The sequence below is a fragment of the Candidozyma auris genome, chromosome 4, assembly GCF_003013715.1.
Source record: "Candidozyma auris chromosome 4, complete sequence".
Classification (NCBI taxonomy): Eukaryota; Fungi; Ascomycota; class Pichiomycetes; order Serinales; family Metschnikowiaceae; genus Candidozyma; species Candidozyma auris.
Window position 1 is genome coordinate 407,316 of NC_072815.1, and position 24,252 is coordinate 431,567.

Genomic DNA, 24,252 nt, shown 5'->3' on the forward strand with positions numbered 1-24,252 from the left:
AGGACTCGGGGTTTAAAGTGCCTAATTGAGTAGTGGTAATGTTGTAGAGAAAGTCCTAAAATGCAAACGCTTGTGGGTTACTGGAAGATTTAAACTTGAGTTTGTCTATTGGGATCGCTTGGATTTACTATTTTTGCCAAATTGTGACACTCCTATGCGTTTTACTGCACGCCCTAGATAAATCACTAACATAGATCTAATATTAAATGAAACCTGGAATAATCGAGATGATACTTTAATCATGTATTCGTACTACCCTAAAGTAAAAATTCGTATTTGCATCAAACGTATACATATTGAAGGCACATCGATGATCGAAACGGTACTCCCCCTACATAAGCATTTCGCAGCCATTACAGCCAAACCCTCGCTGCAAGGGTCGGCTAGACGACTTTCAACGGCGCTTTATATAGTTGAAAGAGTCAACAGAAAGCTCATAAACTGAAAGCTTACATAAAATTATCTTTTCATTGAATTATCTATTTACTTCGTCCACCATATATCGCCGCTACGTACTGCTATCTAAATCAAGGTGCGAAAAAATCATCGCATTAACGAGTGCTTCTTTCATGGTCTTTGGCGTCTACAACCCCTCCGGGCCCCAAAAGCCGCTCGACCAGCTCACCCAAGAGGAGCAGGCCGAGTTGGGTGCTCAGAAGATGATCGAGTTCATGCAACTGTGCCCGGGAAAAACTATCATGGCCGGTGGCTCTGGTTTTCTTCTTGGTGGGTTCTTTGGTTTGTTCATGGCATCTATGGCTTACGATGTGCCAACGGGAACAAATGCAGTGAGTCATATCAGTGAGTTACCGTTTAAGCAGCAGATGAAGATTCAGTTCAGCGATATGGCAAAGAGATCGTGGAGCAGTGCTAAGAACTTCGGGTACATAGGTATGGTGTATTCGGGAGTTGAGTGCTCTATTGAGAGTTTGCGTGCCAAACACGATATATACAATGGTGTCGCCGCTGGATGTATTACTGGAGCTGGCCTCTCGATCAAAGCTGGCCCACAGGCTGCATTTATAGGCTGCGCTGGTTTTGCTGCCTTCTCCACCGCCATAGACCTCTACCTTAGATCTGACAGTGCTGCACCTCCGGCCAACGACTACGACGACTGATTGGGCATCTGCCAAGTCTTGTAAATAACACAGTTTGTAAATTAGAGAACGTTATATAATGTACATGTGCCATTTAGCACCAATAGTAGCAGTACTCGTACGACATGTTCCCAAGAATGAACGAGATCCCACAAAATATACATAGTAGTACAAGGCCCACTGCCACTTTCGTTTGTAGTGATATTCCAGCGATTGCAGTGGTTGTATGAAGTTTTGATAGTCGCTGAAGGTGTTCCAACTCTTCGAGTATACTGGTTTCTCGCGACTCCTCTAGTAGACTGTCCAATTCCTTCTCTATGGCTCGAAGCTTACCTTCAATTTTCTTATCCAACGCCTCATGACTCCCACAATTCTGACGTAACTCATCAATTTTTTCCTCTATAGTGTTCAACACTCCGAGGGAAGTATGTAAAACAGGCTTCTCAGATTCATCATAGTTTACCTTTCGTCGCCAGAGAGGTATTGTCGGCGGCGATGGCGGCGTTGGCAGCATCTCAGGGTCCTTTCTGCTTGCAGAAAATAATCTTCGCCTTATCGGAGGGTCTGACACACTGCGTATGGGTTCATGCCTAATCACACTATCTGAAGTATCTTCATCTTTAAGGTGCGATTGTGGTTGTGGTTGTGGTTTGTAAGGTAAGGGAAGCGGCTCACCGAGTTGGGCTAGAAGTTCGCTACTTTTCGTGTGCCTTCTGTTCATTGGCACCTTTTGGATGTGTTTAGCTTAACGAATGACTCGAGTTGGACTCTGGTTATTTGTTTATGTTGATATCTCGCGCTATACTACAAGCGCTTTTACTATGGACAGGAGATGCGTACAATAGATACAACCATTGAAGACGTTATCATGATTTATTCGTAATTACATCTTGGCACGCAGCCTGAACTTATCCATGAATCTGAAAATCAAATACGTCGTGCATCCGATGAATCGGAAAAGCGCCATGAAAGCCACTGTCCACAAAATCACAGTGAGGAAAACCTTAGACCTAGCGCTCTTAATGACATCGGAGTCTTCATTTTTGTTGAACTGGTTGAAGCCACCAGTTTCTAGCACAATGGCCACTATAACGAAGTTAGATATCATCCAGATCAATACCGTCATGGACCGCACGAAGGCGTAATAATCTTCATTCGTCGCGTGGTACTTGCCTCCATCGTCGTCTCTTGGCTTCTTGATCTTCTCAAGCTGGTTCAAATAGGACTGGTTTATCTCTTCCTTAAGCACAGGTATGTTAACATCAAAAGTACCATCCTCTCTTACTTTCGCAGCACCCAAATCGGTTGCACCAGTATCACCTTTAGTACCCCAGGATATATCGTCAATGTTGCAAAAGGCATAGATATTAAGCACATTGATGTATGATGGGGAAAGCAAGATATACTGGACAAAGGAGGTGAACATGTGCCAGGGCTCGAAGTATAAAAATGATGCAATAAAGTACAACGCATATGTGGAGCATGTCGCAACAACCAAGTCTCTGAACTGCTCATTCTTAAAAAACAAAGAAACACTGACACCCTGATTAGTATTATATATCAGTTGAATGGCGTTGACAGCCATAAAGATGGCAGCGAAAATCATGTAGGCCATAAGAATGGCAAAGAAACAGACGATGACAATGTAAAACTTCTCCGTGCCTTTAGGTTTGTTACCAAAACTTAAGACAAAAGTCGTCACAATGGATGCAAGGTACAACCACAAGAAGATAACCGAAAGAACATTACCTGGAGCAAAATTTAGACTTTCGTCCGATAAAGATGTGGTCAATATTCTGAACACCAAAAAGTACGAGCCGATGGAGAACCATGAAACAATGAGGTTGATAAGTTGGTAGAAAAATTCGACGTGAAACATGATCTTCTTACCAAAGCTATGCAGCGAGTGCCAAATCTTATAGAAATGAGCAAGGGAGTATATGGCAGCGAAGAAGGAACCATTAAGCCATCTTCTTCTTTGCAAAATGAATTCGGCTAGACCTTCAGGAACATCCGTCTCTGCACTAGCAGACTTGCAATAGCGCAAAACCCAAGAACAGCCAGGTTTGGCTACCAACTCATAACAAAGAATTCTGTCTTCGGCTAGGTACATGTTAGAAGTGAAGATACCCGCTTCTTCTTTCAACATTTTAACCTTTAGATCGTACTCATCGTCATTCGGGTCTAGTTCACCACTTCCATGCAAGAACTCACCCTTGAAATACTTCTCCAAAGGACCTTTACCATTGATGTCATTTTGCAAAGCAACATATCTGTAGGCAGAAAAGGCACCTGGTAAGACGGAGATGAAACCAAACACCGACTCCGTGGGTTTATCAAGAATGTTGGATATTTTGTACTCGAAATTCTGCCCGTAAACAATTGGGTTGGTGAGCATTTGCCTTTTTTTCAAGGAGGCCTTGATCTCACCGCAGGCACCAGCAACACGAGGATCTTTATCGAACTCTTTCCACAAATGGTATAGAGATTTACCGGATGGTTGGGTTCCGCAATCGAGTAAAACAACAATATTAGGATCAAGCACTTGAGATAATGCTTCGAAGCACCAACGATGGGAGTTGATCTTCTTGGCGTTGTTCTCCTTGAGACAGAATAACATCTGCACCGGGACAACCTTTTCAGTAGTCAATTTCACAGTGTCTTCGACGGATGATATACCTACACGTGTAGTGTATTCGTAGATGTGACCCTGAACTTTTTTGTCGTCAATACGAGATTTGGCCAACCCTTCCTGGTAGACACCAAGGGCAGCTAGAAGTGCCTGAGCACGCTCATTGATCTTTGAACGACCGTCACTGACCACGCAGACGACAACTTTTTTCCAAGAGTCTCTCCCCCAAACTGGGGATCTTGACCTCGACTCCAAATGTTTGATATTCTTGAACACACCCTTAAGTGTACGAGCTAGAAGGATATCGTCTTCATTGTACATTGTGATGACCACCATCATTTCCGTTTGACGTCTAACAGGGTAGTGGATTGGTCGCAAGATATAGCCGTCTCTCCAGAAGTTTGAAGGACCACAAGTCACTGCAGTGTACCTCATATAGGAGAATTCTCTACTTAGCCCGCCATCTGGCTTGCTGGCATCGTAGTCGGGAAATTTCGTGAGGAGTTCAGTGGCCACCGGACAGTCAAGCACCAAATGGCCGTTGTGGCCCGTGGCGATGCCTAGTTTGGGCTTCTGTCTCACCTCTTCCTGTTCTGGAGGCTCAGGGAAGTCTTCTCCGACCTCTGCAAACGGTGACTCTAATTCCTGGTCGTAAACTGTTCTGCCGTCCTGCTCTGAGTCGGAGTCAGCCACGTGCACTGTCTGAAGGTCCAAATTGTCTCCCTGAAATTGATTGAACTGAATCTCCCTGTCAAACTGTTGCTCTTCTTCGTCATCATAAACGTGAGGCACAAATGCCTGGGAAAAGTTGTAGCCTGTACTATCAGGATCGTACGCTGTAGGCTGGTATTGTGTCTGTGGATAAGAGCCCATTTCAAAGTCGTTATCGGTAAATGGATCGTGAGACGGTAGCGGCTGAGTTCTTGGAGGTGGAGGGGGCACATGCAGTGTGTTGAACATGGCAGACGGCCTCTCATCCTCGTAGTAGTGCAAGAAGTCGTCATTACTCTGGTGCATCTGGCTCGAGTACACCCTCTGGGGTTGTTGGAAGTTGATGCTATCCACCGCGTCATTTGAGTAATTGTAAACACCTCCCGTTTGAGTCAGCGGGTACCGCAAGTACCTCTGCTCATCGTCTTCGGAGGAGCGCCTGTAAGCCATGTGGTGAAGTCACTTGTTGGAACGTTGGTGGTTGATGAAGGTGAAGTCGAAGTCGCGGCTGAGACAATAATAGCGTGCTGGGCTCTCTAGTCTCTGTGTAGGCAACAAGGGGAAATAGAACAAGATAGGTTTGTGAAAAAAATTTGATTGGGTTGCAGTCAAGTCCAATTCAAGGAAGTCAGATCGACAAGGCAGGATAATCAAATTGTCGAGGGGTCTCTATCGTGCAATTTTGCAAAATGTAGGTGACAGAAATGTTGGACCTTAGACGGCTGCGAAAGTGCCAAAGTGCCCTCGATTAGAATTACCTGATTTGGGTGACAATCTTTGGGCGCGTCAGACAAGGTTGAATTGGTTGCAAAAGAGCAATAAGAAGCACTGGAGCCAGAAACTAGCTGTTGATTATCGAAGATTGAAAATTCTGCGCCCCAAGTAGAATTTAAACCGATCTGATCTGTATTCCCGGCCGCTCGAAGCAGGCCTATTTTTAGCCACAAACAAACCTCCTACACGCTTGCAATCAGTGCGTGCCGAGATGTGACATAGCCTAGTATGGGCATGTTTCATGACTGCAACCTCCCAGAGGCTAAGTGATTGCTGGGTAAAGATAGAGAAACAGGCGACTGGTAAGTGACCATGTCATCAACACACTTCTAATCCCCTTCAAGCGTCCACACTATGCTCATAGCACTGGGGGCCTTTGTTTTGTGTAACCGTCCTACATTCTGCATCACCATCTCATCTCCAACGCTTTAAGTGCCCCTATAGCCAAATTACAATATGACTAAATTCCCGTGCTCCGACCACTTTCATAGTTTCTTGAAGGCCTTGCCTAAATGCGAGCATCATCTTCATATTGAGGGCACCTTAGAGCCCGAGTTGCTCTTTGCGTTGGCCAAGAGGAATACTATCACCTTGCCTGAATGGTTTCCTCCCACTGTGGAGGCATGTAACAAGAGGTACTCTGAATTTGCCGATTTGCAAGATTTTTTGGATCATTACTATGTGGGGATGAGCGTGCTTATCCACGAGCAAGATTTCTACGACTTGGCTCTTGCCTACTTTGAAAGAGCTCATCGCGACGGGTGTCTCCATTCCGAGGTGTTCTTTGATCCCCAGGGCCACGTGGAAAGAGGAATCAGCGTTGACAACGTGGTTAATGGACTTAACAGAGCTTGTAAAGATGCCGCCGCTAAATTTGGCACCACCTCCTTGTTGACAATGTGTCTCTTGAGACACTTGCCTGTGTCGCTGGGTCTTGACACCATCAAATCTACGGAGAAATATTTTGAAAGTGGTGTGATCTCAGGATTGGGCTTAGACTCTGCCGAAAAGCCTTTCCCTCCAGAATTGTTCGAGGAGTGCTATGGTACGTTGAAGGAGAAGTTCCCCAAGGTCAACTTGACTGCTCACGCTGGCGAGGAAGGTGACCACAGGTACGTCACAAACGCTTTGGATTTACTAAAGGTGACTCGTATCGATCACGGTGTTCAATCCCAGCATTCACCCGAATTGTTGGACAGGTTAGTTTCAAACGACACGATGTTGACGATGTGCCCTTTGTCCAATGTGAAGTTACAAGTGGTCAAGGACGTTGAGGACTTGCCATACAGAGAGTTTTTTGATAGGGGAGTCTCCTTTTCCATCAACTCAGACGACCCTGCTTATTTCGGAGGCTACATTTTGGATAACTATGTTGCAGTTCATACCAGATTTGGCTTCTCACCAAAAGAATGGTGCACCATCGTTCTCAATGGTATCAATGGCTCGTGGTGCGACGAGAAGAGAAAGCAAGAGTTGAGGGAGATTGTAGACGATGTTTATTTGAAGTACAAGGATGTGCTTTAAGTCTTAAGGTAATAAAGTGAGATTAGATAGAGGTATTTTATAGAGTTCTTATCATAGAATGACAGTAAATTATTATTTTATGATGATTGTAAAAGGGATAAACCAGTGAACGTAGTTTTTTCTATTTTTTCTTTGCACATTGATTTGTCTTAGACTGATTTTAATTCGCGTTCGGAATCAAATGACATTTAGGAAAAGTGTTATCAAATCGAAGGCTGTCATGAAATAGAAGATTATATGCATAATAGGATTCTCAGATGAAATTTTACAAACGTTTTATGCCTTCATGAAGTTAATTTTACGATTCTTTTCTATGCCCATACTTTTCCCCACAATTTTTTGAGCTAAAAAAAAACAACATATTCCAATTAAAGAAGACAAAACTATATCGCTATAGAAAACAAACCTTTTATCGCAAACAACACTTTCAATCGGCCTAATCTTTCGCATCGCTAGTTTGAGTTGACGCTTTAGAAGACAATCCTGTTCCCGGGTATTGGTCCCACCACTTTTTTTTTTCTTTTTTCAAGACAACATATAAACACTTCGAGGATGAAGATATGTGAATGTATATTGAGCATGAATGCCCTCCCTCAAACTATAAATACCTATATAACTCAATGACTATATAAGAAATAGGGTTCTTTACCATCTACAGAAGATACAGAGTCTAACTTAACAAGAAATGCAAACTTTGTTTTTTTGTTTTAATAGATTTCATGTATTAGAGGAGCGTTAGGATTTCAGTGTTGCCACTTCCATTCTAACTCGAAAACTATATCATTATAGAAAAGAAGCCAGAATGTCACTTTTAAATGCAGTGAAATAATGCTAGGATCTCAAAAGAATTATCTCTTGCAAAAACAGGTCGAATAAACCATGCTTTAAACTCCTATATATACATGTGCTTCTTTATTTAACTTCAGCAAATGGCTCTGTGGCCGAGCGGTCTAAGGCGGCAGACTCAAGTTCTGTTATCGTAAGATGCGCGTGTTCGAATCACGCCGGAGTCATTATTTTTTATTCCACCGATTCAACCTGTAGCACTTGCTGTTCTGAAGCTTCCAACAGTCCCTCAAGTGCTGCAAGAGAACAGGACCACAGCAACTTGGCTTAATGCCAGTGACCTCGCAACCATTGCTCGCTGCTGTGCAAATATATCCTCAACAAGTGTCGAACACTTAATTCATGGGGACAGTAGAGTTACTTAAGCATATCTCTTATCTTCGAAAGCTCTATAAATTGACTAACTCTCGAAACAATGAATGTCTCGAAATTTAATTTGCAATTGAGTCCAGGAGCATGCTATTGTTGCCACAGTAAGCTGGGGTAGCAACCCACAGAGAGCAATCACCTGCGTGCATGAATTCCGGAAAAGTATAAAACTGGTCCAGGTAGCCATCGTGAAAATTAACTACTAAACCTAGCTTGAAACTGTACAATGGCCAGAACTATCAATCCAATCATCGTCATTGTGGCGATTGTCACTCTTCTTCTTGTGGTGTTCAGATCTCCAGCCGGTAAAGAGACTGCGGTGAATACTTACTCGTCTGTCACTGGCACTGTTCAAGATGCTCTTCAGAACAACTACATCTTGTCTTTCGAGCCCACCAAGAAGGCCAAGAGCACCAAGGAGGCCGAGGAGATGAAGAAGCAGTTGGACAAGGCTGTGGCTGAGTACAAGTCGTACTTGGAGAACGACTTGGGTTCTCAGGTGAAGGATACCTACGACTCTACTATCCACGGCTTGAGCGTGCAATTGGACCAGACCCAGAAACTCTTGAAAGCTTTGGGCAAAAAGGCCACTGGCAAGGCTGACAAGCACGAGACGCTTGCCATTGACAAGCTCCAGGAGCTTTTCTACAAGTTCAAGGGTGACGACCTCAAGAAGTTGGGCATCCAGATCAAGTTGGAGAAGGACAAGCTCGTCCACGCCAACCACTGAGTCGCCCTGTCCGAGATTGATCACCTTAAACACAAAAATATTTTTTATAGTAATAAAATCGAATTCATCTGCATCGCACATAGTACGCATTGAAACCAGTCAACGCCTTCTATGGACTTATGTATTGCGGCACCGCCGCCATCCAACTAATAGACCTGAGAGCTGCTCAATCAGAGTGCAACCTCCTCCACGCCCTCAATCTCGCCAAAGGTGTTTTCTCCCGAGTACAAGACATACAAGAACCCGTCCTCGTCCTTGTGCTCCTCGTACACAGTGCTCATCAAGGCTGCGGTGGGTGGCAAGATGTCATTGACGAAAATGAAAATGGCCTTTTCCGAGGGCAACTTGATTCTCTTTCTAATCACATACACAAACTGGCCCACCGTCAAGTCTCCAGGTACAAGATACTTGCGCTTGTCGATCTCCTGGATGTCCGAGTTCTCCACCTTCTCACAAATCACTGGGAGCCTGTCCTTGAATCTCTGGAGAATCCTCGTGGACTCCGACTTTCTCTTGTCGAAGGGGTTCTCGTCCTTGAACTGCGATCTCATGACGAACTTTTATTGTTTGTTGATGTAGTGTGTTGTGCTTGTATTGGTTATAAGCGCTTGTTTACTGCGATAGGGAGCTCTTTTTTATCTTATCGTCACCCCCTTGTGGGGCGAATCTGTCAGACAGGAAACTGGTGCGTGGGTAGTGTAGAAACCAAAATTGTGCCACCGGCAGTCATCCATAGATAGCCGGGAACTCGAAGACGAGGGAAGATGATATGACAAAGGGAAGAAACTTGAATTCAGAGATTGCGAGGAGCCCGCACTTTCCCTTTTCATCTCATTTTGTTGTGTTTTGATTCTTTGGGTCCACACGTTGCTGGTCACCATGCACTATCAAGTGCACTAATAGAAAAGAGGTGTGGTTGCCTAAGACAACAACCTGGCAACACATTGGATCGAAATTATTCAAAGCACTGATCAAGTCATTAGAGTATTTTGTGACTTATTTACATTATTTTTTTTTTTTTCTTTCTGGCACTTGAAGTAAGTTGTATCGGTCACGACCTGGAAACGTGTTGAGTGGCACCTGAAGTTATCTTGTTTATTTCGCAGCCAATTATTTCCGGCAAAACATGGCTCAACACCTAATGGTAGGTAATTGGAAATGTGCAGTTGCTGAAGGTTTCGGCATGTGACTCGCCACAAGCGGTATTAAAACTTCTTAAACTTCACGTTTGTCAAATATGCCCTCGGTTTTTGAGATGTAAATCTCTGTCTATTAGCCCTCTACCACAGTGAGCATGCACCATGACTCTTACCTTGAATGACGAATGCATGAAATTTTTTGCTTGACTAAGCAGTAAATCACCAAGAAACATCTCTATTCACTTTCAGTAATTTCCTTCGTGCACATCCATATTCTACCACACCCGTAAGTATTCCTGCTAAATCCTGCATCAACATCCAACCTCAATTGATCCACTACATACTAGAGATGCTTCTTAGAAGGCTACTGACTTGGGCCCCCTTTCCAGGTTATTCTCTCAAATGTGGGCTTGAAATACATACTCAACTCAAGACAAACCATAAGCTTTTCTCGCTTTCAAAGAATTCACCCGATTCGGCTCCGAACGCTAACACTTCCTACTTTGACTATGGCCTCCCGGGAACATTTCCTAAGCTCAATCCTGAAGCATTACTTCTAGCGCTCAAGGCAGCAGCAGCTTTAAACTCAGATATCAGTGAACTTTCCCATTTTGATAGGAAGCATTACTTTTATCTCGATCAGCCCTTGGGTTATCAACTCACTCAGCATCATAGGCCCTTGGCTAAGAACGGCAGCTTGACCTTGACAAAGAAGTATGATAACGTTGAGAAGGATCATGAAATCAGAATTGAGCAGATCCAGCTTGAGCAGGACACTGGAAAGCTCAATTACAACGAGTACGACGGGACCATCACAATAGACCTCAACAGGGCCAACGTGCCTCTTATAGAACTAGTGACTAAACCAGATTTCACTCATATTGACCAAGTTAAAGCGTTCGTTAGAAAGTACTTGACTTTGATGTCACATCTTGGTGTGTGCTCCGGTGATATGGAAAAGGGCGCCATGAGGTGCGACGTGAACATCTCAGTCAATGACGGGAAGAGAGTGGAAGTCAAAAATTTGGGCTCCACTTCTGAGATTGTTGCCGCGGCAACGTACGAATACTATAGACAAGTTGATCAATTGAAAACATCAAATGAAGAAATCATGCAAGAAACCAGAGCATGGGATGGAAAGGCAACCATTAGAAGAAGGGATAAAGAAGATGCTAACGATTATAGATACTTGCCTGATACAGAAATTCCATGCGTATACTTGGATGCAAAGATTGGTGACGAGATTCGTGCCATCTTGCCTGAATTACCAGACCAGATTCTTGATAAGCTTACACAAGAACCTTATGGATTGGAAGTTAAGCACGCACGTTTCCTTGTTGACAATGTGGACATTATTGGTTACTACTATGACTTGTATGAATACGGATGTATTGGGGCAATGCTTCCTGTTAGAACGGTGAACAATTGGCTTCTTCACGAATTGATTGGAGCATTTAAAAAGCTTGAATTACCTTTTGATCGCACAATGATCTCACCTAGAAACTTGACTGTGTTGATGGTTATGGTCAACAAAAAGAAGATTACGTTTTCCTCTGCTAAACTTCTTTTGGTACAACTTTTGAGCGGGCCCGCTGAAGATAGGCTGCTCTCGATGCACGAGCTTGTTGAGAAGTATGATTTAGGTTCAGCAAATGCAGTGCCGACTGAAGACCTAGATCAAGCTGTCTCTGAGATCTGTCAGGAGATTATTGATGCGAACTCGGACGTTGTTGCCAGAATAAGAGGAGGTAAGAGAAAATCGCTCAACCACTTAATCGGACTTGCCATGAGACAGACTCTGGGTAAGGTTGACTCTAAGGAATTTGAAAAAGCATTCATTAAACTAATTGGATAAGACACTAATTATTTGGGAACAACACGAAAATCGAAGGCTATATCTGTGTTGTAACTTATCTGGTCGTCAAAATTGATTGATACATTGTCATCATTTGAGATGCGGATCACATCTTTGCCATCTTTGATGGTGCTAGGCACATCGAACGGACTTTCAGAGTCACCAAACACAAGCTCCTTGTAATGTTTAAGCTCATGCATGGTGGCTAACGTGCCTTCCGTTAGAGCGGTTTCCCTTGACATACATTTGCTCTCGGTGAACTCAGGAGATATCATTGGGTGTTCATCAGCAAACTTCGAGAATCTCTTGAAGCCAAGGAAGTGGAGGAAGCGGCGGTACATCGATAAGGCATCCGTACCTAGTCCAAAAAGTAGGAAGGTAACGGCCGCGAGGCAAATGTTGATGATAGGGGAGGCCAACTGAGAGGTGCCGTAATCAAAAGTGTATATGGTGCTCCAATACTCGTTATGGACTTTGGACAAGTTAAAAGACGCAACTCCAAAGGTGTCAGCAGCATTTACGAAGTTATAGACGGCGAATGGCACCAACACGAAGATGATAAGCAAACTGAAAATGACCAAGCGAGCAAATCTTCTGTTGTTGAGTCCGGAGCCCGTGCAGCGCAAGATGTCACCGATATCTCTGCGCTTCTTGACGTATGTTATCAATGTGAGAAGAGCAAATACTAAGGCGATGGCTGACCAGATAAGGTTCCAAATTTGCACCAAGATAAGTGTCAAGTACGAATATGCATACGCTGCGAGACAGCCTCTGTACCTGAAGATGACGTATCTTGTTGCTTGAACGATGATGGATGTGCTCATGACGAATAAAGATGTTGCCCAGCACATGGCGATGTTTGTGATCAACCGTCTTTTGGACTTTGGCTCCAAAAATTTATGATTTTCTGCCCTGATAATCATGTATAAGTTGAACATGACAGTTGCAATGCTAGCCAACTTCCCTGAAGATGCACCACTGGTAATTCTCACGGTCAAGTCGCAGTACCCTGGAGCAGTGGTAGCAGTGTCAAAATCTTCACTGCTCCAAATAATGGCATTAACAAAGGATACTAGATTCTCATAGCAGAGCCAGAAGATTAAACTGCAAGCTGGAATATTTCCTTGTTTGCGATGATATGCAAACGGTGGGATCAAAAGGACGAATGCAAGAAATGAAAAAGCGGCAATGCACAGACCTTCACCGTTCATTATCGATAAAGAAAAATAACCTCTCACTATCTATCAAGAGATAACGGTAGCATTTTATATTACTTGCATTGCATCGAGAAATTGAATTTGAAGTGCAAGAGCACTTTGCAACCGCTCTCACGTCGGGAAAGTGCCATTGAAGGCCGAAAATGGAAGTCGAAACTAGGATTTCGAGAGAATTATTTTTTAGGCCAGAGTACCATCGGGCAAGAATATTTTTCTCAGCTTTGGATTCCTTCATTAATTTTATAGATCTACATTTGGCTTACACAAATGTCCTCGGACCATGTCGGCCACGGTCGAAGTTTTAAATATTATAGCTTGATTATTAACCCCCAATTTCATACTTTATGTATAACTAATTCTTTAATGATACCAATGCTTACTTATGCGATGACAGACTTCAAGATCTCGTGGGATGCAATGGTTGAAGAGTAGTTTTGGTTCAAAAACTTCAACAAGTCAATGACTTTCTGCTTCATCTCTTCGCTTTGGAACTGTTTCATCTTTCCAAGATACTCTTCTCTACCCAATGTAGTTTCAGCAACCAACTTGAGTCTCTCCGCTTCTTTTTGGAAGATCTCCGCAAAAATCTGAATAACCCTGTCAGTTTGGCCCGCAATCAAGTTGTTGCCGCTCTCATACAAGCTAATGATCCATTTCAAAATAGGAACATTCTCCTCTGGGGCAGACTGCAATGGCAAATGGCTGAGAAGTGCTGGCAAGACATGTTCAAGAGGAATGGCAGCCTGGTTCTTCTGAGCCATCCTAGCCACACAACCACAAGCGTTAGCGTTGGCTCTGTTGACGACATCCTTGGTCTCCTGATCATCCACCTGGCCTTCCTTGTCGGACCTGCTCAACAAGTGGAACAACATCTGCAAGATCTGCTGGTACTGACCAGTGAAGTCAACGGGACACAACTCAATGAGAACACCGATACCGTAAGCGGCATTGCCCTTGACCTCCAAAGAAACATCGTTCGCTAATCTGTCCATAAACACCTGCATCAACTCCTGAGCGTATGGGTTAGATGCCTTCAAACCAACAGAGATCTCAGCCAAGGCACCAATGGAACCGACTCTCTTGCCCTTGGACTTGGAAGTGGCGTTTGCAAGAATGATACCCTTGAACGTTTCAAAGATCTTGACAAAGTCAGGTCCCAATTTCATGGAGAGCAAAATCAAAACCTCCACCGCAGTCTCGTACATCATGGCCTCGGTCTCGGAAGCGTCTTCAGCATCCTCAACTGGCTCCTCGTCGTCAATTTGACATGGGTGCTCCTTCTTCAAAAGATCCATCAAGATACCACACAACTTCTCCAATGAGGCGGTGTCGGATGGCCCGCTGGTAACAGTGATAGCACCGAAGTAGTTGAGTGCCTCAACAATGTTGTCCAAGTCACAAGCAGCTAAGCTCACCTCAAACTCACCCTCCAAATTTGCAATTGTAAGTTCTCTGGCTTGCTTGATTAACTCCAAGATGGGACCATCGGTGTATGGCTGTTGTGGGACACCGATAGGGGCCCTGAAGGCCTCCCCGTACTGAGCCTTGAACATAGCACGGACAATTTTCCAAAGAGCATTCATTGCAGCTTCCCTCATACCGTACGAGACTTCGATCTGCTCAGCCAATGTGGAAATAGACTCCTCGACGTACTTACCGAAAGCACTACCAGTTCCCATAGCCAATTCTGCAAGAGCAACAGAGGCAATCTCCTTCTCAATGGTGATACCAGTGTTGACGTTAAACTTTTCATTGAGATTCTCCTCGTCTTCATCCTCAAGGAAATTTTCGGCCTCGTTCTCGTCAAGGTTAAAGGAAAATTCCTCCTGGTTCAAACATTTCAAAATTTGGGGAACGATGTTGTCCAAGAAACCAGAGAACTCCGAACCGTAAACCTTGGCCATGTTCGTGATGAAAGCAAAGCCAGACTCTCTGATTCTCAGTTGGTCTGAGTTGAGAGCTGCGTAAGCAGCTTCAACCAACGGCTTAGCGTAGGCGGAAAAAGACTCACTACCAACAGCTCTGGCCATGGTCGAGATGTTTTCGAAAGTGATGGCTCTCAACTCAATGTCATCTTCAGACATACCCTCGGTCTCAGCAGCATTCTGAATGAAAGGCTCCAAAGCCTGGACAGACTGGTGGAAGTATGGGATAAAACCCTTTCCAGAGGCAAAAGCAGTAGAGCCAATGGCAGAAACAATGGCAGCCTTTAAAGAGGAAGAATTGGCTTCCTGGATCATGGTGAAGAATTTTTCCATCAAAGGCTGAACGTAGTCAGCAATGGCCTCGTGGCTCATAAACTCAATCACACCATCCAAAGCGAAGCAAGCGTGCTTGTAAGTCATGACATGAGAGGCATTGTTGATAACGTCGACAATGAGAGGCAACAACTCCTTGTGAAATTCAGCAATGTTGTCCTGCAACTCGGAGGTCAACTGGGCCAAGGCTCTACAAGCTGCGACTTTCACGACAATCTCAGAGTCCTGCAACCCTCTGATAACAACAGGAACAATTTTTTTCACCTGGTTACCCATGAAGTCTGGCGCACCAGAAGAAGCAACACCAATACACAAAAGAGCAGCTCTTCTGGCGAATTTGTCGCTAGAAGTTATATGAGATTCTAAGTTCTCAAAGAACGGAGTGATGACCTGAGAAGGAGGCAATTCACCAGACAAGATGGCCATCAAACGCAAAGCCAAAGTGGCAGGGATGTTTTCTTCGTTTTCGTTCTCAACATCCTCGTTATTCAACTCATCATCCTCATCGATCTCTTCTGAAGCGATCTTGAGAGCAAGAAGAGTGAGGGAAGGACCCAAATTATTGGAGCTGACCTTCGTCTTTCTCATGGATACTACGGAGATCAAGAACTGCATGGCCATACATCTTACGTCTTCATCCAAGGACTGGTTGTTAGCAATCTCAACGACAAACTGGATCAAACCAACAATCTGGTCACCCAACAACTTATTGTCCAAAAAGATCAAAGAGTTGAACACGTTGAAGATAGATTTGGTTTGCTCAGCGTCGTCAGCAGAAATGGTCTCCTTAAGAACCAGAACCATACCTGGCACAGAACTCTTGAACTTCTCTGCGGTAGCGGGCTTCACATCAAGATCCTCCTCAAGGTATTGCGAGAGCACGTCAAGAGACAAAGTGGCATTGACTTTGACATCTCTAGAGCACTGACTCTGCAACAAGTTGGCAAAAAGGTTGACAAAATCGTCCTGGTGCTCTTTGAGCGCTGGGTTATGGGTTTCCAACAAGGTGTACAAAGTGTACACGGCCATGTCCTGCTGATTAGCGTCACCAACTACATTGATCAAGGCTGGCAACAATTCTGGCCAAGAGTTTTTGTCCAACTCGAGCTCAGCAATAGCAGCGACCACTCTAGCACAAGAGTGTCTGATCAACTTGTTTTCCTGAGTGAAGGTGCTCTGCAAAAGAGCCTCTTTAATTTGAGGCTTCAACGAGGCATCCACGGCTTCCCATTTTCTCGAGATGAGCTTTCTTGCTTCCACAGCAGCCAACTGCTTAACCTGGTCTTGGTTGGAATTCTGCAAAATATGGAAAAGGGAAGGCAATGCCAACGGGTTTTGGTAGAACTCCTTGGACAATCTTGCCGTGGCCAGCTTGACGGTGGCTGGCGCAAACGTCTGCTGGAGTGTTTCCTCCAAGGCAGCGAGGTACTGTGGGTCCATGGTTATTTCTAAGGAAGTTGGAAATCCCTTGATGAGAAGACCTAAAAAAAAAAAAAAAATGTACAGATCGTGAATCGAGTAGGTGCGATGGCTCTAATGTGCAGAGCCAGGCTCGGGAGAATAATGGTGGAGGGGGAGGATGAGATAGAGAAGGAGGGACCAGATTTCGAGAGGTGATCCAAAGGTGGGAAATTATGGCAAATTCAAGCTTACTTGAATCTATTAGATTTCATGTCGTGGCGCTTTGATGATAGCTTTGTGAAGTTCGGACATACAGTTGACACTATCACAGAAGTGTAGGCAGAGAGCATAATTTGCAAAAATTGAGTCATCACTTTATCGTAATTGTTCAATAGAGAGTTCAGTGCTTCTTTGTGAGTAACTTGAGCAATGTACTTGGCTTTTGTTGTTTATTTTGAAGCTTTCTGGACGAGCTACAATGGCTGCGAAATACTAACAGTAGAACTTCGAACTCTAACTTATCTAAGTGATTTCCTACAGCGAAGTCGAACATCAGGACGAAGATATTCTGTGAGTTATGGATGGTAACGCATTTTTCATGAATGCTTTGCAAAGGTTTGCTTCATGTTCTGAGCGCCTTGGCTTTGCTCGAAGCCTATCTATGGTAGAATCAGTTTGGTTAAAATTCACTTCTTCGCTAACACATGCTAGAATGTTAGATCGTCCAAGTTACATTAACCTTTGTCAAATCATGATTCTCGTCAATTAGGCAGCCATAGCGAGCAGTTTTCGTAAACTGCTTGTGTCAATCTATCACGATTGGGTTCAAAGTTTTTGAATCAAGAGAACAAGAATCACAATGATTGAAAAAAATGTTTTCTCTCAGCGCCTAGTCGTTAAAGTCCATGGGCATTTCTCTGATCTTGATCTTATAGTATCTTTGCAAGTCTTTGAACTCCTCTCTGTCTTCTTTTGTTAGCAAGTTGATGGCTTTGCCTCTTCTTCCAAACCGCCCAGACCTTCCGATTCTGTGGACATAATTTTCCTTGTCCAAAGGCAAGTCGTAGTTAATAACTAAAGAGACCTGCTGGACATCAATACCTCTAGCCCATACGTCGGTGGATATTAGCACACGAGAGTTCCCGGACCTAAAATCGTTCATGATCAGGTCTCTCTCCTCCTGTTTCATGTCTCCATGCATGGCAACCACAGCAAAGTTAGCCTTTCGTAGTTGTTCGGCTAACCATGTTACCTTCATTTTAGTGTTGCAGAATATTACAGCTTGTGTGATTGTCAAGTTGTCGTAAAGGTCACAGAGGGTATCAAACTTCCACTCTTCCTTCTCACACTGAATATAGTACTGCTTAATTCCTTCGAGAGTAACATCTTCTCTTTTGACAAGTATCCTGACAGGATCTGTTGTGAACTTAGACGTCATCTCAAGAACTTCCCTCGTAAGAGTGGCACTCACAACCACCACCTGCACTGTCAGTGGAAGCTGTCTGTAGATCTCATAAATTTGCTCCTTAAATCCCTTTGTCATGAGCTCGTCTGCTTCATCTAGCACAAGCATCTTCACATTACGAGTCTGAAGATGTCTCCTCTTGATCACATCGAGCACTCTTCCGGGAGTTCCACTCACAATGTGTTGTCCTTGGCCTAGCTTCTTTGTGTCTTCTCCCACTTGCTTGCCACCAGTGCAAGCATGAGTGTGAATATTCATGTAGTTGCCCAAGTTCATGATGACACTGTTGATCTGTGTAGCCAACTCTCTAGTAGGAGAGAGTACCAATGCCTGCGTCTGTCTCACTTTCGGCTCAAGCGCCTGTAGCATGCCTACAGAGAAGGTAGCTGTCTTACCGGTTCCCGACTGTGCCTGAGCAATTGTATCCTTTCCTGAAATAATTTGCATTATGGCTCTGCTTTGAATTGCTGAAGGCGCCTCGAACCCATATGAGTAGATCCCTTTGAGGAGCTCAGGCTTTAGCTTCATGCTCTCAAATGTGCTATGCACCTTGATGTTTTTTGATGACTTGACCGTGAACTCAAGCTCATCGTCAGCCTCTCTATCGAAGTCCATGATGTGTAGTAGCTTCTAGGTCTGTGTTGGTACTCCATCCATCGCGATGGCATCGCATTTCTATGCCTCACTCTCACCATGGTAGACAGCTACTACCTCTCATCATGAACGCTGTGGTTGTGCTCATTGGCGGGGGGCACGCTGCAGGGAAACGCACCACGGCCCAGTGGATTAAGAATGATATCAAGAAAGTCATATCTGGCCCGTTGGACGTGGAGGTGATTGATATGGACGACTACTGTAGCCAAAAGTGTCTTAGTGTGGGCCAGGAGCACGACAAGAACGCTGCCATAACTGTGAACGAAAACAAAACAGTGTCGGTGCCTAAGCCCTCGCGGTACGATTTTTCTGCTTTGCACAAACATATTGAGCAGCTGGCATCGTCGCTGACCACCTCCAAAAAGGTCATCATTGTGCACGGTCTCTATGCTCTATACGAGAAATCGATTCGTGACTTGTCTCACATCAAGGTTTTCATTAGTGGAGATGCTGACTCCCGTCTTATTCGCTGGATACGAAGAGACGTGCTTGGGAAGCACAAGACGGTTCAGTTGGAGAATATCATCAACGCATACTTGCATGGAGCCAAACAGGAAATGAACGACTATATCTTCCCTACGAAAGAGCAGGCAGACGTAATAATGCCTCGTGGTGCCGAAGCTAACGCAGTATCATTGATTGTGGATGGTCTTCTTCCGCTTTTGAGTCCAAATGAGAAGATGCCTGAACCATCGAGCTCAAATGTCTTGAGACCGACCGAGCACTCATTCAAGAACGAAAAGTTCGATGCTCAAAAAAATAAATACTACGATGTTGCATGAGTCTCGTTTATCTATTAAAATGCCTATATTCAAATAAATGTTTTGTGTAGCCTAACCCACTTCTCCACTGGATCTTTTTCGATCAGATACTCCGTCATGCTTGCAATTTGCTCTCCGTCAACAGCTTCTTTTAGCTTCTGATCACTGTTGTACCACTTACGTATCAAGTACACCATCTCTGAAGTCTTGAGATATTTGATGAAACCACTGTAAACTTCGTACGAGCTGTTTTCAATCAAGGACTTTATCGACACATACAACTTTTCATATGGAATATGTGCCTTCAAAAAGATGTCAACCACAGCACCACGTGGTGGTGTTTGCGTACTTGCATCCTCCTCAATAGCATCCTGAATGTACTTCGAAACCATCTTGATTAACCGATCAACGGGAAACACAAGATCATTAGGTGCCAAGCTCAAACCAACTGGCACAATCTTGTCACTCAACATCTTGTATAAAGGGATTTTGTTGGTTTTGTTTGTCATATACTCATGGAAAATCTTCTCAAAAAAATACTCCCATCTTTTGAAAATCTCATCTGGGTTTTTGTAGTCTGAAACCTTGAAGATTGCAAAACAAATATCGTAGTACCCCAATGGATCAGCGTATTCGTTAAACAAATCGCTTGCACACTGGATTTTGTTGTTTAGAGCTTCCATGGCTATACTCTTATTCTCCTTGTTGATACGCGAATCATTCTGGATCATCTTTAGAAGGTCGAGCTGTACATTTGCGACGTCAAAAAGCTCGTGCACGAGGTTTGAGAGATGAATCATCTCCTGTCTCAAGTTCGGAGGACAAGTGCAATTGCAAAATCCGTTCGCTCTGGAAAGGTACTCAATTCTCTCGCTAAGAGGAATGCTGAAATCTGAGACAGCGAGCGAATATAAGATTCTAGCGGCTGAGAAGTAGTTTTCTCTCCTTGCGTGGTAAAGCCAGAGAAGCTGAGTTAAAGCAAGGTCCTTCAGCGAAACCTCCTCCAAGAATGGTAATATAAAAGGAGTCTCCACCTCAAGAAGTTTCTGACTGCAACCTTGGTTGATAAACCACTGGTAAAACTCAAAATGAAAGTTTTTGTCATCAGAAGCAAAGCATGTTTCATAAGTAGCATCACGTACATCCATGAATTCCCTTGTCAAAAGCTGGTCATTAGACTCTTCTATCTTGAGAGCATTAACATCAAGACGAGTCAAAACTTTAAAGACAAGGTCATAAAGCTGCATTCTCTTCTTCTTGTTACTCTCGAGCTGATTTTTGAAATTGTCGACATTGCCATCGCCGTTTGTGATTAGGGCTGACGACTGGGTGTTTGAAAGCGTGTAACATTTTTTTGCAAGTTTCAAAATAAATTGAACAGCGCCAGTGTAGAATTCAAGGGTAAGCATGATGTTGAGAGCATTTTCAATGTTTTCGAGAGTCAAAGAATCCACAGCTTGCTCGAACAAACCAATTGCGTTATTCAAACACATGACCTTGAGTTCGGTATCCTTATTACCTATGTTCTTTGCCTTAGTCAAATTCTCGATAGCTTTAAAAATGTACACATCGTCACTTGAACAGAAAGAAGCACATCTTCCTTGAAGTGAAGTGGCAATTGAGTCAATCGAACCACCCTTGAGAATATTTTTGTTGATGATGGATGACAAAAGGTCCTTTATGAGCCCCTTCACTTCTTGGGTTGGAAGAAGCAAATCTTTGAAAGTAAGCTTCAAAAAGTTAACTTGATTTGTGAGCGTCAAGAATTGGAATATGTCATTGAAACTCTTTTGATCATTTTGCGTCTCTTCAATGAGGACCATGAGGAAGGACAACGCTTCCTTCATTGAATTCAAAGACCTCACTATTGAAGTAAAAGCGATATGCTCAGCTCTCATGCAAACTTCATTGTCCATCTTGGTAGGGTCAGAGCTGTAACTAGGGGCATTGAGACCTGGAATATCGTTCAGATTATCGTTGAAAAACTCCAATAGCACAAAAACGGAGCCGATAAAAAACTCGAGCTGTTCTTTTGTCATCGTGAGACCCTTGACCATCAAATTGCCCTCCTTCAATGACAGAACCTCAACAGAGCCATCATTAAGCATTTTGATATGGGGCAATGGTGCAAATACTTTCTGATTCCAAAAATCTCGAAATAACCTTGATATAAGTAGACACGTACCGTAGAACCTATCGCTCAAGACAACCTGTTCTGCCAGACGCTTAGATTCAGATGGTTGGATAGGCAAATGAGAGCCTCCTGAGGTAGCAGTTGTGGCGCTTTCAGTGAGTCTTGCATTGTTTCCGGCATGGGAGAATAAGATAGAAGCTGTCTTCTGAAAGACATCTTTGCCGCTTAAGCATCCTTGAGAACAAGCAAGATAGAGCAAAGTTGAACATGTCTCTTCATATCCATTTTCCTCAATGAAGTTCTCGAGAACGTCATCCTTCAATGAACTTATGATTTCGTCTGACTTTCGGTACTGGTACTCGATGATACCGTAATTTGTTAAAACTGCGAACCTAAGCGGCTTCTTAGAGTATTGTGATGCAAGTACATTGGCATAGCCAACTGGTGTATTGGTAGCATTCATGGAGGGCGTCAACTGAACAATGTCATGAATGTAAATAGGAGACCCGCTATCTGAATTGAGTTCTGATGCAATTTTGAGAAACTCTGCGTCCTCTACAAGCTTGTTATTGCGCTTGAGAAAACCGTAGTTGGCCGAGCTAACAAATAATTTATCGGATCCTTTTGTTTTCTTAACAGCTAAGAACACTCCAGGACTTATGATCTTGGCAAATTTAGTATTCTTCAAAAGCTCAGAGTTCTGCTGGTTAGTTACCATTGTCGTCACATACAGCTTGATCCTTGTGAATTGATCCAATTCAGGGTTCATCTTCGTCACCTCATCAGAGGGAACGAATTTGATAGTCACTAAATTCAATTTCAACGACGTCGAGAATCTTGAGGCAGATGACATGAATGATGAATATGTTGCACCTGTTCCAAGTCTAAGAAGTATTCTAAAACCAAAATTTGTAGTAGCAATGAGTGAAACATTGTTCGATTCTTTCGGAGAGATCGGTTGAATGCTCACGATCCTGAATTTCAGGAATGATTTGATGTTAGCGTGATTCGATATCATCAATGATGCAGCTTTGAAGAACTCCGTTGGTGTAAGCTGGTTGTGCTGCGAGAATTCCTTCTGGTTAGGGGCTAGTTTGTAGACTCTGATGACAGACTTGTTGGATAGCGTGTATAGCACGCTTCGATCTTCATCAACTGAAATCTGCAGTATAGATTCAGGGATTGCGTTGGTCGTATTTGTGTTTTCGTACAGGTCTCCGTTTTTTCTATGGAGATCGGTATGTTCGGATGTGAAAAGATCAAAGCCTCTCATTTTTCCAATCGGAAGGACCGAAGACAACCCGCTCTTCGTGAGGCACACCTTATCACATCTGTTCTTTATAAATGAGGAATTTGAGTGATACTCTAGCTTCCACACATTGACACCGTCACTCTCACCGGAGAAGTAAATATCACGCGTCAGCTCATTGAACGCAAACTTATTAATCATGAGACCTTGAACGTTCACCGATAGACTAGGGTTGAAAACGTCTAAGTTGTTGAGCTGCAGGTCGTACTTAACCACGTAGATGTGTATGTCCATGGTAGTTGCAATCAAGAGCAAGTAGTTTACATCAGCCACAAAAATACCGGGTTTCGGTTTCACGAGCTTCACTGTCAATACAGAGTGGCGAATCTGGTCCAATGTCAAGAATTGAGAGGACTTGTTGAACGAAGACGATGGGAGCTTATAATTCCAAAACACAAGCTTATTATCGACGGCAATCCATGCTCTGCTGATCTCAGGCATGAGTCCCATATTCATCAGCACCTCCGTCATGTTCGTTTCTTCGAAAAACTTGTCCGGAAGATCCAATTGAGACACTTTCTCAAATCGAGAGAAAGCATCCAATCCCCTTTCCTTATCGAAAAAGTAGTTATCCAAATTATTGCCTTTGTTCAAGTATTGTTCCCCATACAAGTCGCCGGGTGTCATGGAGTCTATTCTTATCAAGTCAGTGATGAACTTGGACCCTAGTCTTAATGGCGGTAGATTTTCAAAATTGGGCACAGTAATCTTGTAGCTCACTTCGCCAGCGGTCTCAAGGGCCTGCGGAAGAAAGAATCTTTGCGACATGACAGACCTTGAATCACCATTGGCGTTTTGATTGCCCTGACTTTGAAACTGAAGGGTGCCCACAGAATCATCGGCAGGCTTGATAGTGGGCGTTATGTACTTGGAGCTCAGAGCACCAGGGCCAGATTGAGTGCCATTGCTCGAGGATCCATTCAGAGAAAAAGACTTTCCTGGAATCACTGATGCGAGTAGACTCATAAGGCAAACGAGAGGGCCAGCTACTTGGTATCGTTGAGAAGTGTTTATTTAGACCTCATATAAAAAAAATGGGAAGCCGTGTGGGCAATGTGCAGGTCGCTGCCAGAGACATTCGATGATGTGGATGAAGCTGGTGAGCTCTATCTTAGTATAAGAGTGTTGAATTGATTTGGATAAGTTAAATAAGCTGAAGACTTTCTTGGACTACGTGTAGTGTGGGTTCATGGTATGGCCGTTTTGTAAGTTAGAAGGCAATGGTTGCGAAAATTCACCGCTGCCTATGGAAGAACTGAATGAAGTTATCACCAGGCAAAGCCTCTCCTATCAACTCCTATATTAGTAGATACAAAATCCATATGTACACTTTGATGTAATACAACCCAGACAGTTTTTGAATCTAAATAATTCAC

General features: G+C 43.7%; 11 protein-coding genes and 1 non-coding gene across 12 annotated transcripts; 6 read left to right on the plus strand and 6 right to left on the minus strand. All coding sequences in view use genetic code 12, as the record gives it.

Annotated features, from left to right (window-relative positions):
* Positions 1-569: 569 nt before the first annotated feature.
* On the plus strand, positions 570-1,118 carry TIM22 (translocation channel protein TIM22; the record flags this gene model as incomplete). The annotated part of the gene is made up of 1 exon (XM_029037104.1): positions 570-1,118. The coding sequence occupies one exon, from the start codon at positions 570-572 to the stop codon at positions 1,116-1,118; it is 549 nt and encodes a 182-aa protein (XP_028888160.1).
* An 862-nt stretch (positions 1,119-1,980) lies between these two features.
* Positions 1,981-4,890, minus strand: CHS2 (chitin synthase I; the record flags this gene model as incomplete). The annotated part of the gene is made up of 1 exon (XM_029037105.2): positions 1,981-4,890. One exon carries the CDS (start codon positions 4,888-4,890, stop codon positions 1,981-1,983), a length of 2,910 nt encoding a protein of 969 aa, XP_028888161.1.
* A 780-nt stretch (positions 4,891-5,670) lies between these two features.
* AAH1 (adenine deaminase) lies at positions 5,671-6,738 on the plus strand (the record flags this gene model as incomplete). The annotated part of the gene is made up of 1 exon (XM_029037106.2): positions 5,671-6,738. The coding sequence occupies one exon, from the start codon at positions 5,671-5,673 to the stop codon at positions 6,736-6,738; it is 1,068 nt and encodes a 355-aa protein (XP_028888162.2).
* A 931-nt stretch (positions 6,739-7,669) lies between these two features.
* Positions 7,670-7,751, plus strand: CJI96_0003869. Its single transcript has one exon. It is a non-coding gene; the product is annotated as a tRNA-Leu (tRNA).
* Positions 7,752-8,179: 428 nt separating this feature from the next.
* Positions 8,180-8,683, plus strand: CJI96_0003870 (uncharacterized protein; the record flags this gene model as incomplete). Its single annotated transcript, XM_029037107.2, has 1 exon — positions 8,180-8,683. The coding sequence occupies one exon, from the start codon at positions 8,180-8,182 to the stop codon at positions 8,681-8,683; it is 504 nt and encodes a 167-aa protein (XP_028888163.2).
* Positions 8,684-8,853: 170 nt separating this feature from the next.
* On the minus strand, positions 8,854-9,234 carry AUT7 (ubiquitin-like protein ATG8; the record flags this gene model as incomplete). The annotated part of the gene is made up of 1 exon (XM_029037108.2): positions 8,854-9,234. The coding sequence occupies one exon, from the start codon at positions 9,232-9,234 to the stop codon at positions 8,854-8,856; it is 381 nt and encodes a 126-aa protein (XP_028888164.1).
* Positions 9,235-10,171: 937 nt separating this feature from the next.
* Positions 10,172-11,677, plus strand: CJI96_0003872 (glutamyl-tRNA(Gln) amidotransferase subunit PET112; the record flags this gene model as incomplete). Its single annotated transcript, XM_029037109.2, has 1 exon — positions 10,172-11,677. The coding sequence occupies one exon, from the start codon at positions 10,172-10,174 to the stop codon at positions 11,675-11,677; it is 1,506 nt and encodes a 501-aa protein (XP_028888165.2).
* An 8-nt stretch (positions 11,678-11,685) lies between these two features.
* STE3 (Ste3p) lies at positions 11,686-12,888 on the minus strand (the record flags this gene model as incomplete). Its single annotated transcript, XM_029037110.2, has 1 exon — positions 11,686-12,888. The coding sequence occupies one exon, from the start codon at positions 12,886-12,888 to the stop codon at positions 11,686-11,688; it is 1,203 nt and encodes a 400-aa protein (XP_028888166.2).
* Positions 12,889-13,274: 386 nt separating this feature from the next.
* On the minus strand, positions 13,275-16,592 carry CJI96_0003874 (uncharacterized protein; the record flags this gene model as incomplete). Its single annotated transcript, XM_029037111.2, has 1 exon — positions 13,275-16,592. The coding sequence occupies one exon, from the start codon at positions 16,590-16,592 to the stop codon at positions 13,275-13,277; it is 3,318 nt and encodes a 1,105-aa protein (XP_028888167.2).
* An 850-nt stretch (positions 16,593-17,442) lies between these two features.
* FAL1 (ATP-dependent RNA helicase FAL1) lies at positions 17,443-18,633 on the minus strand (the record flags this gene model as incomplete). The annotated part of the gene is made up of 1 exon (XM_029037112.2): positions 17,443-18,633. The coding sequence occupies one exon, from the start codon at positions 18,631-18,633 to the stop codon at positions 17,443-17,445; it is 1,191 nt and encodes a 396-aa protein (XP_028888168.1).
* Positions 18,634-18,737: 104 nt separating this feature from the next.
* CJI96_0003876 (putative uridine kinase) lies at positions 18,738-19,454 on the plus strand (the record flags this gene model as incomplete). The annotated part of the gene is made up of 1 exon (XM_029037113.2): positions 18,738-19,454. The coding sequence occupies one exon, from the start codon at positions 18,738-18,740 to the stop codon at positions 19,452-19,454; it is 717 nt and encodes a 238-aa protein (XP_028888169.1).
* A 29-nt stretch (positions 19,455-19,483) lies between these two features.
* Positions 19,484-23,842, minus strand: CJI96_0003877 (uncharacterized protein; the record flags this gene model as incomplete). The annotated part of the gene is made up of 1 exon (XM_029037114.2): positions 19,484-23,842. One exon carries the CDS (start codon positions 23,840-23,842, stop codon positions 19,484-19,486), a length of 4,359 nt encoding a protein of 1,452 aa, XP_028888170.2.
* Between the last annotated feature and the right edge of the window lie 410 nt (positions 23,843-24,252).